The sequence below is a fragment of the Dipodomys spectabilis genome, unplaced genomic scaffold (assembly GCF_019054845.1).
Source record: "Dipodomys spectabilis isolate Male_0828 unplaced genomic scaffold, ASM1905484v1 ptg000158l, whole genome shotgun sequence".
In the NCBI taxonomy this organism is placed as follows: Eukaryota; Metazoa; Chordata; class Mammalia; order Rodentia; family Heteromyidae; genus Dipodomys; species Dipodomys spectabilis.
The window spans coordinates 163,538-178,040 of NW_024870835.1; the positions used below are offsets into that span (position 1 = coordinate 163,538).

General features: G+C 35.9%; 1 protein-coding gene across 1 annotated transcript; it reads left to right on the plus strand.

Annotated features, from left to right (window-relative positions):
- Positions 1-811: 811 nt before the first annotated feature.
- Positions 812-3,446, plus strand: Izumo3 (IZUMO family member 3). The gene is made up of 7 exons (XM_042692884.1): positions 812-1,043; positions 1,184-1,258; positions 1,391-1,480; positions 1,681-1,698; positions 2,150-2,230; positions 2,932-3,022; positions 3,305-3,446. Exons 1-7 carry the CDS (start codon positions 812-814, stop codon positions 3,444-3,446), a joined length of 729 nt encoding a protein of 242 aa, XP_042548818.1.
- The last annotated feature ends 11,057 nt before the right edge of the window (positions 3,447-14,503 follow it).

Below are 14,503 nucleotides of genomic sequence, written 5' to 3' on the forward strand. Positions count from 1 at the left end.
GACAAATGTAGCCTGATTAGTTAATTAATCCAATTAATTACTGCACAGCACTCCTTAATTCCAATAATACTACTACTGATAGGGAGTGTGACCCACCCTAAGCCAACTGGATTTCCTTGGCTTCTCTTACCTCCTAGGAAGCAGTGAGTTTGGATTGACCTTTCTCCAAAGACCTGTGAGATTTTGTGTTGATACATTACTTGAGGGGCAGGAGTATGGGAATCCACTAAAGACACAGAGATTTAAACGTATTGATTTAGTTAGTCAGTTATCGGTGATAGATCTAAAGCTTGATTTCAGGGCTTGGATGCTATTCTTGAGCTTTTGTGCTCAAGACTAGAGCTTTATCACTTGAGCCACAGCTCCACTTCCAGGTTTCTAGTGGTTAATTGGAGTCTCGTGGACTTTCCTGCTTAGACTGATTTTGAACCATAATCCTCCTATCTCTGCCTCCTGAGTAGCTGGGGTTATGTGGTACTGGGCATGAAAGTATTTTTTTGAATGATCTTCCTGCACAGAACTCTGCTTTTGTGAGTTCAAGGATTCTTTCTCTCTGTTTGTTCCATATTCAGAATTCAAGGTAACTACTCCTCAGCTGACAGTTCTCTCTCTCTCTGGAATGAAGGATAAAATTCAGAAAACAACTGGAGATCCTCAGAAACATGGCATTCCCTAAGAGTGGGATGAAAAGGGAGGGAAAGATAGCCTCAGAGCATCCAGGACACAGTTCTCCTACCTGGATTTCTGAAGGAAAAGGAACTAAGTAAACTCGTTGCCCGGGCAACCTGTTGTTGGGGATAGGGTCAAGGAAATGGGTGACCTGTGGTTATTCCTGTTCCTGCCACTGTCCCTGGTTGCCTTCCATGAGGTCAAAGGCTGTTTGGACTGTGACCCAAAATTCATAGAGGATATTAGGGTCATTCTGACAACGATGGTACCCACAGAAGTCCCTGATCGAACTCAACTGCTTGAACGGCAATTTAAAGAGATCACCCATTTAAGCTTCAAGGTCGTCCACAGGAACAAGATGCTTCGGGTATTGGGTGAGGGCAGCTTGAGTCCCTGAGAGTTTTGGGGTGTTAAAAAGGAGAATGGGGGCAGGGAAGAGAACGCCCGGGTCCACATAATTTCTTCCACAGATACGATTTTTTGCCCCACATATACCTTTCCACTTCTTCTCCAGCTGTTCAAACTGTCATCAACTTGAGAATGTGGCTGAAGAATGAATTTTATAAAATTGGCAATGAAACATGGAAAGGTGAGGTATTGTTTGACCCTCAGAAGTTCGTATTGGCCAATCCAGTAGAAGAAATTTGGATGGGGAGACCAAGGCCAAAGAAAGATTCTGAAAAGGTCACCCCAGTTTCCTACATCCTCCCAATATTTTTAGGGGTCTTTATCTATCAAGGCCAGTTTCTGGAGATGCGCAAAAAGCTGGAATCCAAGCTGACAGAAAAATTAACGACCTTCTCTGAAGTTGGTAATGCAAAATTTCTATCAACACTGAAATAATGTGATGGGAATAGAAGTAGTGGGTGAGAGGAGGAATGCCAATGGAAGTATTTAGCGTGGGTGGCGGGGTAGCTGGGACTGAATGGGTAAGAAAAGACTAATGGGGTGTAAATGTGGTATGCCCTGAATTGATTTTAAACTCATTAGCCCTTTCTGATTCTCTTTTAGCTTGTTCAGAAGATTGCAGTGAGTATAGTGCATGTGACACTTCGAAGTTTCGGTCCGATTTTCCCCACTTCCCTTGCTCTATCTATGGCTTGTCTCTTCCATTACAAAGAGGACCCAATCCCTAGAGCTTTGATTACATGGGGAAATTTTAGCATATATAATTACAAAACGTAACTTGGGAAACCTTATGTACTCTACAGACTTAGAAAATGTTTAAAGGCCTCCTGAAGCATACTTCCCAACCCTTTAACCCATTAGAAGCAAGGTCTTGTTATTTCGACTTCTTCCTCAGAGATACAATTTAATTTATAGGTTATGCCCTTTTAAGGAACTTGATAATTAGGAAAAGAATGGATTTAGAGTAACAGAAATAACCCTATAAGATTCCTGGCAATATCAGAGATCTAGTCCATATTTTAGGGGTAGAGCCTTGAGACATCTCTCTTCTGATTTGTTTTTCTTTTATCAGTTGTAACTGAAGGACCCATTCTTGATTGTTGGACCTGTCTTCGTGTGTCTTCCCAGTGCTTCAGAGGAGAATATTGTGGAGGTGACATATATTCTAGTGTGGCAATTTGACATATAGTTTGGCATGACAGTTTAAGAGGACATAGAACAAGGATCAGGCTAGTGTTAATTTATTCACCAAATATTTGAGAGTACTGTGCATCCCATGGTAATGTTACAAAAAAAAAAAAGAAAGAAAAATTAAAGAGCTAATCAAAATTGATACCAGAATGAGCCAGACACCAATGGCTCATTCTTAGAATTCCAACTACTCACTATGCTGAGGATCATGGTTCAAAGCAGACATATTTGAGGGGCTTTGATCTCTGAACACTGATTAAGCAGCAAAAAGCCAGAAGTGGAGACATGGTTCATGTGGCACAGTGAAAAAGCTGAGTGAGCCCCAATACTGAAATACACACACACACACACACACACACACACACACACACACACACACATACACAAATGATACTATAATTAATAACTTACTACTGGACCAATTAAAGGGCTAAGAAATGAGAAGACTGGACTAGATATGGAGAAGTTATTAGATTAAGGAAAGTCAGGGTAAAGGGTTTCACAGAGTCTAAGAGTCTAGCATAGTAAGACTCGGCAGAAAAGTAGGAGCACATATGAAGTAATAAAAAGGGAAACCTGAAATTATGACTCAATTCTGTATATGGATCCATAGTGTCTATTTCTTTTCTTCAAACCTCACTGCTGTACATTTTCTTTTTCCAGACGATGATTTGAAGAAGGCTGAGAATCGAGAAATTATACTCTTCCTGATACTGTTTACAGAAGCTGGACTATTGGCAAGTGCAGTGTTACTGTGAGTTTTTCTCCCTCCAAATAAACTGGGTCAAACAGGTCTTTGCAAAAATATTGCTCCAATTTCCTCTTAGGCCAATGGAGAAAAGGGGGAAAGAAGTCATTCCAAAATCTGAGCTATGATATTTACAAGAATGAAGTGAATAGAAGTTTGATGGGATGTGTTGTAATTTAAGAAAATGGATGGAAGGGTTCCACAAGTGAAGAAAACATTATGTAATTGTTTTTAAAGGAGTGGGGCTAATGACATTGATGTTGGCATTACCTTTGTTCTTTCCTCTAGATTCTATTTTTGTGTTTCTCACCGGAGGAAAATGAAAAACATTCGCAGGACACTAAAGAAATACTTGGAGAAGAAACTTGAGGAATTAGTGGGGATGGCAGATAAGGAAGAAGAAAAGAAAAGGAATGAATACAGGATATAAAGACACACTCACACTGAAGGTCAATTATATCCTTTCACAAGTTGACTCAGAGTTGAAAACTGAGACTTTTGTGTTCATAGAGTCATATCATCATCTTAAAACTGAAATAGAACTTGGAGTTTCTCTACTGAAGATCCTTGCTGATGCCCTGTAGCAATGGATGCAATGAAATGACAAATGATCTAGCCAAAATTGTACAGAAAGTAACATGGGTATGTTGCAGTACACACAAAAAGCACATGATCATAATGAATGCATTGCTAGTAATTCCCATCAGTGACTGTAATTATAAGCATTTATGTTTCTAAAGCTAGTGATTTCTTTGTCCTGTTATTATTTGTATATTTAGACATGTGCATAATTTTCATTGATAATACACACTGTTTAATTTTTATCAGGATTTCACATATAGCTACTGGGAAAAAAATCCAAAATATTGGTCTTGAAATGCTAAGCTTGTCCTGTTCATTTGCTCCTGAGAGTCTGCCTTCACACTGTTGCAAAACATACACAAAAAGACTTGGTTGGCAATTTCATTTATTTAAATCCTTCTATTTACCTTTTCATCTTAGCAATCTATTAATAGTTGGTCAAATCAGACATTAAATTTTATTATTTTAGTTGTTTCCATTGCATATATTTCTATACACATGACCCTAACTAGTGCATTACATATAATATGTAAATGAATTCTCCAAACAACCTGTGAGTAATATTGCTGATTATCATAGGGATCAGGAAACGATTATCGATGATTGAAGGATACACAATCCAAGTTGCAACAAACTTTTGGTGGGTGACCTATGACTATTAAAACCATCTGATTGGTATTGAAAGCTACAGACATATAGTTACCATAGATTAATGGAGTAAGATTTTTTTTAAGTAGGTTGAGTGGGAGGTGGAGGAGAGAAGGGATAATGGGACAACAACAAGGGGAGGGTTATCAGTGATCAACAAGTAATGTGCTCATTGCCTTACTCATGTAACTGTAACCCCTCTGCACAGCATCTTTACAATAAAATAGTTCTTAAGTAGATTGATTATAATTGTCCACACCAAATTTCACAGCTAGTACCCTGGAGTAAAGCACTACCTTATTTAGCTGGTAAGCTCTTCAATTCTATTTTGTTACTTTTTTTACAGTATTATATGTATATGTTGAGTATGCCTCTGTGTATACTTGAGTCTGATCCACCCACATCAAGATTCCCATTTAGCTAAGATAACAGATACATACCATATTCCCAATTTACATTTTCTGAGAAGGGTCTTACAAGGTTTTTCTGCCCAAGTTGGTCTCAAACCACAGTACTCTCATTCTCAACCTTCCTAGTAGCTGGGATTGTTTTAAAAATGAGAAAACTAAACAAGAAAGATGATTGCGAGGACATAAATAAATGCAATAGTCAACACAAGGTCTGTGTGTGTGTGTGTGTGTGTGTGTGTGTGTGTGTGTGTGTGCCATTACTGGGTTTTGAATGTTCAGCCTAACACTATTGCTCTCTGGTGCCCTAATACTTGATCCATGTCTCTAATCCTTGCTTTTGTTTATTGACTGGAGATAAAAGTCTTATATTTGTCTTCTGGGGCTAGCTTGAACTGTGACCCTCAGATCTCAGTCTCCTGAGTAACTAAGATTATAGGTATAGCCATATATGCCTGGCAAACAAGGTCTTTATAACAAACATACATACAACAACTTTATAACTTTATTTGAGATTGTATAGTTTTTTGTTATAAATGTGATGTACAGAGGGATTACAGTTAGTAAGGTAAGGAGTATATTTTATTTTTGGCAATGTCGTCACCCCTTCCCTTACTCTATTCTAATTTTTCCCTCCAATCACTACCAACAAGTTGTATAGTTCATTTCAACATAGTGTCCAGTGAGTACCACAGCTGCATTTGTTCTCCCTTTGTCCCTCTATAGTTCTTAATAATAGATTGTATAATGCTCACATTTTCAAGAGAAGAAAGCAATTTCATTATGGCAGCTAAAAAAGCAGCAAAATGCAACAAAATATAAGAAGAAACTAGCACATTGAAATTAACAAGTGAATTCATATACCAAAATACTAGCTGTTGGAATGGATGTTTTTAACTTTGTAATCAAAAGCTACTAATAAAGCTCCAAATCACACGATATCCTTACAGTAAACATGAGATAACTGATTGTAAAAACCTAGCCAAAAGAAAGAAGGTATTATATTATTGTCATAAATCATTAGAAAATTTAAGTAAAAGATAACATGAAGAATGATATGATGATAAAAGTAGTAAATATTCTAAAATACAAGAAACAATGACATTGTAGGAGCCTAACAATGGTCTTGATATTTCTAAAAGGAAAGAAAAGGTGGCATAATTTCTAAATCATATAAGAAAGCTTCACATAATTTTCTTAGAATCCACTAATCCTAAAGAAAAAGAAACATTATTAGGCTGGGTACCACTGGCTCACACCTATAATGCTAGCTATTCAGAGACTGCAGAAAAATCTAGGAAACATCCCCAATTAACCAGCAAAACCCTGGAAGTGGAAATGTGACTCAAGTGGTAGAGTATAAGCTTTGAGCAAAAAGCAAAGTGAGAACATGAAATCCTGGGTTGAAGTTCTAGTATCAGCATATATACACACAGAGACACACATTATTACCTTACAGAATTGATAATTTCAATGACTAACGAACATGGTACATCAAACCCTACAACTAACTAGTAAATAGACTTAAATAGACTCTCCTTCCTTCAGATACAGATGTGCCTTTTGTAAAACAAGACACATTTTTGAGTTAATCAGCATTTAGGAAAGTTTTTCTGAATGAATCCTCTATTATTTCGTTTTTTTCTGCCTTCCTTCCAGTTGAGCAGTCTGTGGAAATGAATCCTGACCCATGAAAAGTATTACAAGTGATTAGACTGTTTCTAGGCTTAGTCAATATAAACCTAAGAACTAATTCTTTCACCTCTTCCCTGTCAATGGCTGAATTATGAATGTGAATATCTTAGAAAACATCTGTTTCAGATTTCCGATGATGAAACATAAACCTATATTTCATCGAGCTTATCGAATACATAGAACAAAAACAAGTTTCAACAAATTCTGAAGAATTGATACGAACTAGACTATGGAAATAAAATTTAAAATTAACAAGTAATTTAAAATATTTCTTATATATGACACTAAAAAGCTTATTTCTAAATAATTCATGAAATACAGATAAAATTATAAAGCCAATTATTAAATGCTTAAAACTGAGCAATGAAAATATTACCTATTATACCTTGTGATAATAGAACTGATATATTAGTTTAACATTATAACTTTTTAATCATCATTCATCAAAAGACAAGAAAAAAAGAGCAAACAAAACAGCTACCCAAAGAACAAAGTAAACTCAAAGGATGAACACAGGAAAATTAGATTATATTATAAATAAACTATAAAGCAAAATCACTAAAAGCTAATTAAAAATTTCCATCCCATTTCCTTAATATATATTCTGAAAAGTAGAAATGATATAAAGGGCTGGGCAGGGTGGAAGGCCTGTCTTGTAATCCCAGCTACTCAGGAGGAAGAGTTACGAGGACAGAGGCTCAAGGCCATCCCAGAAAATCAATGCAAAATGTTCTGTGTAAAACAAAAAGCAAAAGGACACAGTGCTCTAAATGGTAGAGCACTGATGGAGTGTGAGACACTGAGTTGAAATATCAATACCACAGAAAAGTAATAACAAACACAATAGCAGGGCTGGGAATGTGCCTGGGAATATGGTAGAGTATTGCCTAGCATTCATGAAGCCCTGGATTCGATTCCTCAGTACCACATAAACAGAAAAAGCCAAAAGTGGTACTGTGGCTCAAGTGGTAGAGTGTTAGACTTGAGCAAAAGAAGCTCAGGGACAGTACCCAGGCCTTGAGTTCAAATCGTAGGACTGGGGAAGAAAAAGCAGCAACCATAGCTAGATGATAGATAGATAGATAGATAGATAGATAGATAGATAGATAGATAGATAGATAGATAGATAGATAGATAGATGATAGATAGATAGATAGATAGACGATAGATGATAGATAGACATATATAAATATAAATTTAGATTTTTATATCTTAAGGAAACTATTAATTACATCACCCCAATTTAAAGCAAGTGAAAATAATTATAATAAATATATGTATTACAAATACTGCCATAGGAAGGAAAAGAATCACAAATCCATTATTATTTTTTTTAAAAACCCTAAAAATAGCATAATCACAACCACCATCAAAAACAAGTGCTTGGTTAAGAAAAACCAAGAAAACAATTCAACATGCTAGCTTAGCTAGTTTTGGCTTTTTATTTTACCTAAAGGGTCAAAGTATGATTTTTTTCCCCATTTGCTTTGAGAGGTTTGTTTTACACTCAAGAATATTCAGGAGGATACATATGTTTAATAGAAAGAATTCAGACTTAGGTTTGAACACACTAAGTATGGATTCTTTGGGAATATAGCTTCTATGTTTCTATTTATAATTATGAGTATAGTAAAATTCAAGCTAAATTGAAACATGTTTCAAAGATACTAGAACAAACTGGGTGGCAAAGGTCAAAATAAGGCTGAGATCACCCAGGCAGAGAGTAGAAAAGTTATGAAGACCAAGGACAGATTGCTCAAGCTTTAGTAACAGTAAAGTATAACATAAACAGGCTAGAGAGGAATAGACAGCAATTTAGTACAATATTAAGATATTGTATATGTAGATAGATAGATAGATGATATATAGATAAGTAGATCAATAGATAGATAGAGTGATAATAGATCCTGCTTGATATAAGCTTGCCTATTGGATCATCTTTATCTGAGATTCTTAGTTTGGTTAAATTCCCATTAGCTTTGGACAGTTTTTTGTTTCAAATAGATGAAATGTCTCCCTGCATAATTAGCAGCAGTTAATTTATCATTTATATGATAAATCCAGAAACTAGTCTTTGTCACTTCTAGAATCAAGAAGCTTCTTGTTTTGTTATTTATGTGTTTATATAATAATAAAATGAGGATGATCTAATTAGATTCTACTAGGAAAGGTCTTGTGGTCCTTCTGTTTTTCAGATGTAAACATGATGCAAAATTAATTGCTTACAGTTCTAATTTAAGTTTGATCTAATGGTTAACATAACAAAACAAGGGTATGTAAAAATATCCTTCCAACAAGCAAATGTGCAACCAAAATCCCATTTATAACAATAAGAAACAATACAAATCATATAATTACTGGAGCAATTATATTTTAAAAGTTAACACATACTCCTATGTCCTGATGCTAGCTCTGCAGGAGACTTAGTTAATAATATTTCTCTGGAATATACAAACCACAAGGGATAGATATTTCTCTTATACCTTAGTAGCAAAGATATTTCTGAGATCCCACCATTGCAGCAGAGAACAATTTATCAAGAGAATTTTCTCAGGGATTTTTGCTTCAGGATACAGTGGACAGAGATGAGTTTTCAATCAGCTTTTACTGAGTGAAAATTTAATTTATTTTCCCTAGAGATAATATTAAAGGTGTCAGCCAACTAAGAGAAAGCACACATAAATTATTCAAATATAAAACTGATAAGCTATACAACAGCTGATATAACAGCAGATAATCTTACAATTTCCAAGAAATGTTATTCTTTTTTAACCTGTTTTCTTACATTTGGCTTGGAAGAGAGGTTACATTTTCTTAATGGTGATTTCTGTGACCTTAAGTCTCTTCTAGAGCACTATTTCACTTTTTTCTCTCTTCTTCTACAATACTGAGTTTTCATGTCCATTCTTTGTCAATTAAAGCCTGCTCTTCCTTGATCCACTTCCAACAACCCTAACCCTTAATGCCAAGGTTTTTAGAACATTCAGTTTTCCAGGACTACTGAGTTGCATTGTGTTTCTTTTCCCTTTTCACACTCATACAACTTCCTTCCATTACCACCGATAGAATTGCTTCAATTAGGCCTGTCAGTAATTGTTTAGTTTCTATTGTCAAAGAAATTTCTTTGTCCTTCAAATAATTTGTGACTTCTAAGACTTTCAGAGTACCAATGGTTTCCTTCCTAGAGTAGCCCTCTTGTGGTATACTAGACGTTTTTTTAACCTTCTTTTTCTTTTCTATTCTATTGCAGGGGGGTGGAGAGGATTCTATTATTTGAACTATGTTATGATTGCTTTGTGGAGCGCTCTCTCTTCTCCTTGCTTTAAGATACTAGTTAACCAAAACTTATTCTACTTGCACTTCTATTTTTACTTTTAGCAATGTCAACTACTCTCTAGTAATTGTTCCTGCAGCTTATTAAGCTTGTGTTTCTAACATTCCTTCCAAGTCATCATCCTCTACCTTTGAACACCTTGTGGATATAGTTTTACTCCAAAACTAAAACCTCTAATCTCATACCAATTCTGATCTCATAAAGGTTATCATAATTTAAGGTTTCTCTCAGTTGCCATGATGAAAATGTATGTTTTTTTTTTGGATTTGGGGCTAGATAATGTTGCTAAGCACATAATTTTCTTCTAAATAATCCCAAAATTCCACACAATTATTTTAAGATATTTTTGTGTGGCTGACAATATTATGCCACAATGGGCTGATATAACTTCTCCAAGGGATTGAGTTGCTACATATGGATGCAGAAATGAAACCTTAAGCCTTTTCCCCAGCTGGCACTGGCTTCATGGATGCCACAAGGTGGAAATCTCAATATATTCTGGAGCTCTCATTATTTCATGTAGCCTCACCAGTCCCTCTTCAATTAGCATTGATTTTCACTCCGAAACATCTCTAAATCTTCCTGGCCACTATCCCGTTTGAGGTTCATCTTTCTCCAGGCCTATTACAGTGGCTTCTTCATCAATCTCTGTGAGTCCTTCCTCTCTCGAAGTTGAATTCATGCTTCCTTCATAATGACCAGGCTTGAAACAAATCTATATCCTATCTTTGATTAAAATTCCCCACTTACCCCTTCACTCCCAAAAGAATCATGGAAACTCTTTTCATACAACATTGTTGAATGAGCATTGTGTATCTTTTACCCCACAAAAAATCCTAGAATTCATTTCAATAAATATTATTCTATATTCACAGAGGCATTGTGCCTTTGTGCTCCTCCCCTAAGAGTATTCTGCTTTGGTCTCACTGTGTGTGAATGCCTAGAGTTCTGATGGACATAGAACCAATCATGTTAAGAGAGGTAACCCAAACTCAGAGAAATCAACAGTGCATCTTTTCTTCCATTTGTGGAAGCTAGATCTAAAATACACCAGGATAGTAATCGAAGGCTAAAATCCTTGGCAGCTTCCTGGCCATGAGATCTACTTAAACATAGTTTAAAACTAACACAGTTGAGGGGATTTAGATTCTAATAAAAAACATTAAGTCCTCCAATCAAACATGTATATTTCTAGTGTTCAACCCCATTCAAAGGAATCCATGCAAAGTCCATTTTCATTTCAGCGAAGTGTGGCAGATTTAGTCCATCAGTATGCCTGACTGACAATTGAACCAGAAACTTAAAGAAACTTTCTCAGAGTTCCAAAGCTTTTTAGTATTGATCTAAATCCAGTATTATCCCAGAGATCAACAGCCCAAAGCATAGACCCCTAAATTACTGTAATTACAATAATAGGATAGGCATTCATAAAGTGGCAGTAGAGATGTTGGTAGTTAGGTCCTTGATGACACAAAAGTTAAGAATTACAGAAGTTTCAGAAACACTAGTTCCATTGAGGATTTGTTTCCTCAAGTTTAAGATGCAAATATTTATTTTAATTGACTAAAAATAGATTTAATAACAAGATGAAGCGAAAAGACAAGAGCTAGAATGAAGCAAACGCCTGAAGAACTGACACGTGGCACTCCACTTCAGCTCAAGGAGTCTGTCCAACTTCAGGTCCTCGGATTTGCATCTCCAGATCTAGTGCTACTGAATTTGCAGGGTAATTTTACACTTGGGTGCACATCTCTGTCTTAAAGATGAAATGAATTCTAACTCTCTCCAATCAAAGGGCAGCACTGGCAGGTAGGCATGTTTGTCTAGCAACCACTTTAGACTGTGATGGGGGTGTGAGGGATGACTCTTGAAATATTTGAAGCCGTTACCTAATGAGGCTTCATCAATCTCCTGATGAGGTGGCCCGTCATGCTTTCTGCTGGAAGAACTAATAAGCACAGGCTCTTCCGAATGCAAAATTCATGTTTCCTCTTTCATCCCCACTCTCTTTATCTTACTAATGGTGTCAGAAAATGTTCAACAAGATTTTCTTGTGAATAACACAATTCCTGGTTTTATGTCTAGTACTTTGGAAATCTATCTATGCGAATAATACTTTCAAGCAACCAGATACCGTTTACTGAGTTGTTATTTCTACAAATGATCAGCTCAGTCTAGGCTATGAATGAGAGTTCAATAAAATTCTGAAGTATTCAATGCAGGGCTTGTGAGGCAGTGCCTATTAAAACATACAAAATCTTGCCTAAAGCCCAACTATATTTCCATAAAAGAAACGCTAGACAAAGTTAAGGTCATTATCTCTGAATGGTATGAGTTACAAGTGATTGTTATTTTCTCCTTTTCGTTTGTTAGCATTTCTGACTTTTTCACAGCTTACAGAGGGAGAAAGACTATTTTAAATCAACATGAGGGTAATAATACATCTATGGCAAATACAATGTAACACATGTTTTTCTAAATTGTGAAGTGGATTAATCTAATCCAGTATTTAATTATGGGGTAGGTTCTATGTACCAAAATACCCTCAAACTAATGTTTCATTAAATTTTTACACTGGGAAATGAACTTTGGCCTAATAGTCATTTTTTTTTCTATCTGTCTTTTAATTCTGGTGACTGCCTTTCATTGTGATAAATCCCTTTCAATATCTTGAGGTAATTTAAATATATTTATATTTATATTATATTTAGATACATTTATACTTAACACTATAACACTTCTTATGAAGTAAAACTAATAATAAATAAAATAATAAAACTAATAACAACTAAAAATAATAATAAAACTAATAATAATAATTTTTTTTATTTTTGGGGGGTGGGGTTTGGTCATGGGGCCTGAACTCTGGGCCTGGGCGCTGTCCCTCAGCTCTTCAGCTCAAGGCTAGCGCTCTACCACTTGAGCCACAGTGCCACTTCCGGCTTTTTTCTTTTTGTTTATGTGGTGCTGATGAATCGAACCCAGGGCCTCATGCATGCAAGGCAAGCACTCTACCACTGAGCCACCTTCCCAGCCCCATAATAATAATTTTTGAAGCAATAACATGGTCACAACTTAGCATAAGAAATAAGAAACAGAAATGTTATCTCCTTTTTCCTAAAACTTGAGGTCACTTCTGGTGTTACAACCTCCTGACCTACTACGCCTCCTGACCTGCAGCACAGCGGACTGAGGACCTTCTCCTGGGTTCATTTGCTAATCACTCCCACCTTCATCACTATTTCCTCAGTCCTGTCACCATATCCCCTTTAGGATCAGAATATCTCAATGATATGTCCAGGTTCCCCCTGCCAAGGCTTACACAGCACTATCTAATAACAATTTAATAAAAGCCACATCTATAATTATAAATTTCATTGAGAAAAACCTAAACAGGGAAAATTAATCTGATATCATGCTTTAATCCAGATAAATGAATATCACTCACATGTGCAATCGGTGTGAAATAATGAGCTTTTTAACTTATTTAATACAAAGTTTTCAAAATTTGCTTTTTTCCATCTCTCAGCACATCTCAACTTGATAGTTTTGATCAAAAATATTTCATCTGGGGCTGGGAAGGTGGCTCAGTGATAGAGCGCTTGCCTTGCCTGCATGAGGCCCTGGGTTTGATTCCTCAGCACCACATAAGCAAAAAAGAAAAAAACTGGAAGTGGCGTTGTGGCTCAAATGGTAGAGCACTAGCCTTGAGCTGAAGAGCTGAGGGACAGCACCCAGGCCCAGAGTTCAAGCCCCACAACCAAACCCCCTCCCCCCCCAAAAATAATATATATATATATTTGATCAGTATTTAGATATCCTGAAATGTACAACTGAAAAGGTAAATCTGAAGTTGTCCCATAATAAAGGTTTTTCTAATTGCTGAAACTTGCATAGTAAAAAAAACAACTAAATTTACCTTTAGGGTGTGTAGCTAAGAGGTAGAGTGCTTGCCTAGAATATGCAAGACCCTAGAACCCCAGAACCACATTAATTTTAGATTATCTTCTAATGTAAATTAACTCAAAGTAAGTGCAGTTTTAAATTATTGAAATTTTAAAATAAAATGTTAAAATATATTTATCTGCCACATTATTTCTATTTCAAAGGCCCAGTAACCACATGTGGCTTGTGGCTTACTATCACTATCAGAATAGAGGATTCAAATTTGTAAGTTCTTTTTGGCTTCAGACTTTCAAGTCCCAATTTCTTGGGATTAATATTCAGGTCTGATCCCTAAATCCAAATCCAACATTGGCCCTCAAAGACTCAGAGACAACCTCAGCACAGAATAAACACTCCAACATAGAAACTCACAACATCTTCTGAATTGTCCATGTGTCTCCTGTTATATGTCAGCTCTCAAGGAACAACTATCATGCTCTGAATTTATATGGAAACCATTCCTGAAAGTATTTCAAAAATAGTAATAGAGGACTAATCTGAGTAAAAGCAAATGAAAGGCTAAATAGCTTACTTTAAGATATGCTTGCACTGTTCAGTAAGAAAAAAATATTAGATTAACAGTCTAAAGCTAGTCATTTAAAGTACCCTAGACCAATAAACCCTGTAATAGCTACTGTTTTCTTCTTGCCTATGACTGTAGGTGGAGGTTTTCCCCTTCCTAATAGATCTCTAGTTGACCAATGATTTTGTTTGTTTGCTTTTGTTTTTACAATGTTGATGAGAGAATCTTGGACAAAGTTTCTCAAATAATTGATTTATATTCAGTTATATGTTTAAAATTCTTCAGTGGACAATAAATATCTATAGACTTTTAAACTATATGTTGGAAGAGGAAGCTTTTGTTTTACTAATATT

Bases quoted from the DNA above. Each gene is read 5' to 3' on its own strand.
- Izumo3 (XM_042692884.1), top strand. From the start codon at position 812: ATGGGTGACCTGTGGTTATTCCTGTTCCTGCCACTGTCCCTGGTTGCC. The intron at 1,044-1,183 runs GTGAGGGCAGCT...CTTCTTCTCCAG, and splicing joins CAAGATGCTTCGGGTATTGG to CTGTTCAAACTGTCATCAAC. The intron at 3,023-3,304 runs GTGAGTTTTTCT...TCTTTCCTCTAG, and splicing joins TTGGCAAGTGCAGTGTTACT to ATTCTATTTTTGTGTTTCTC.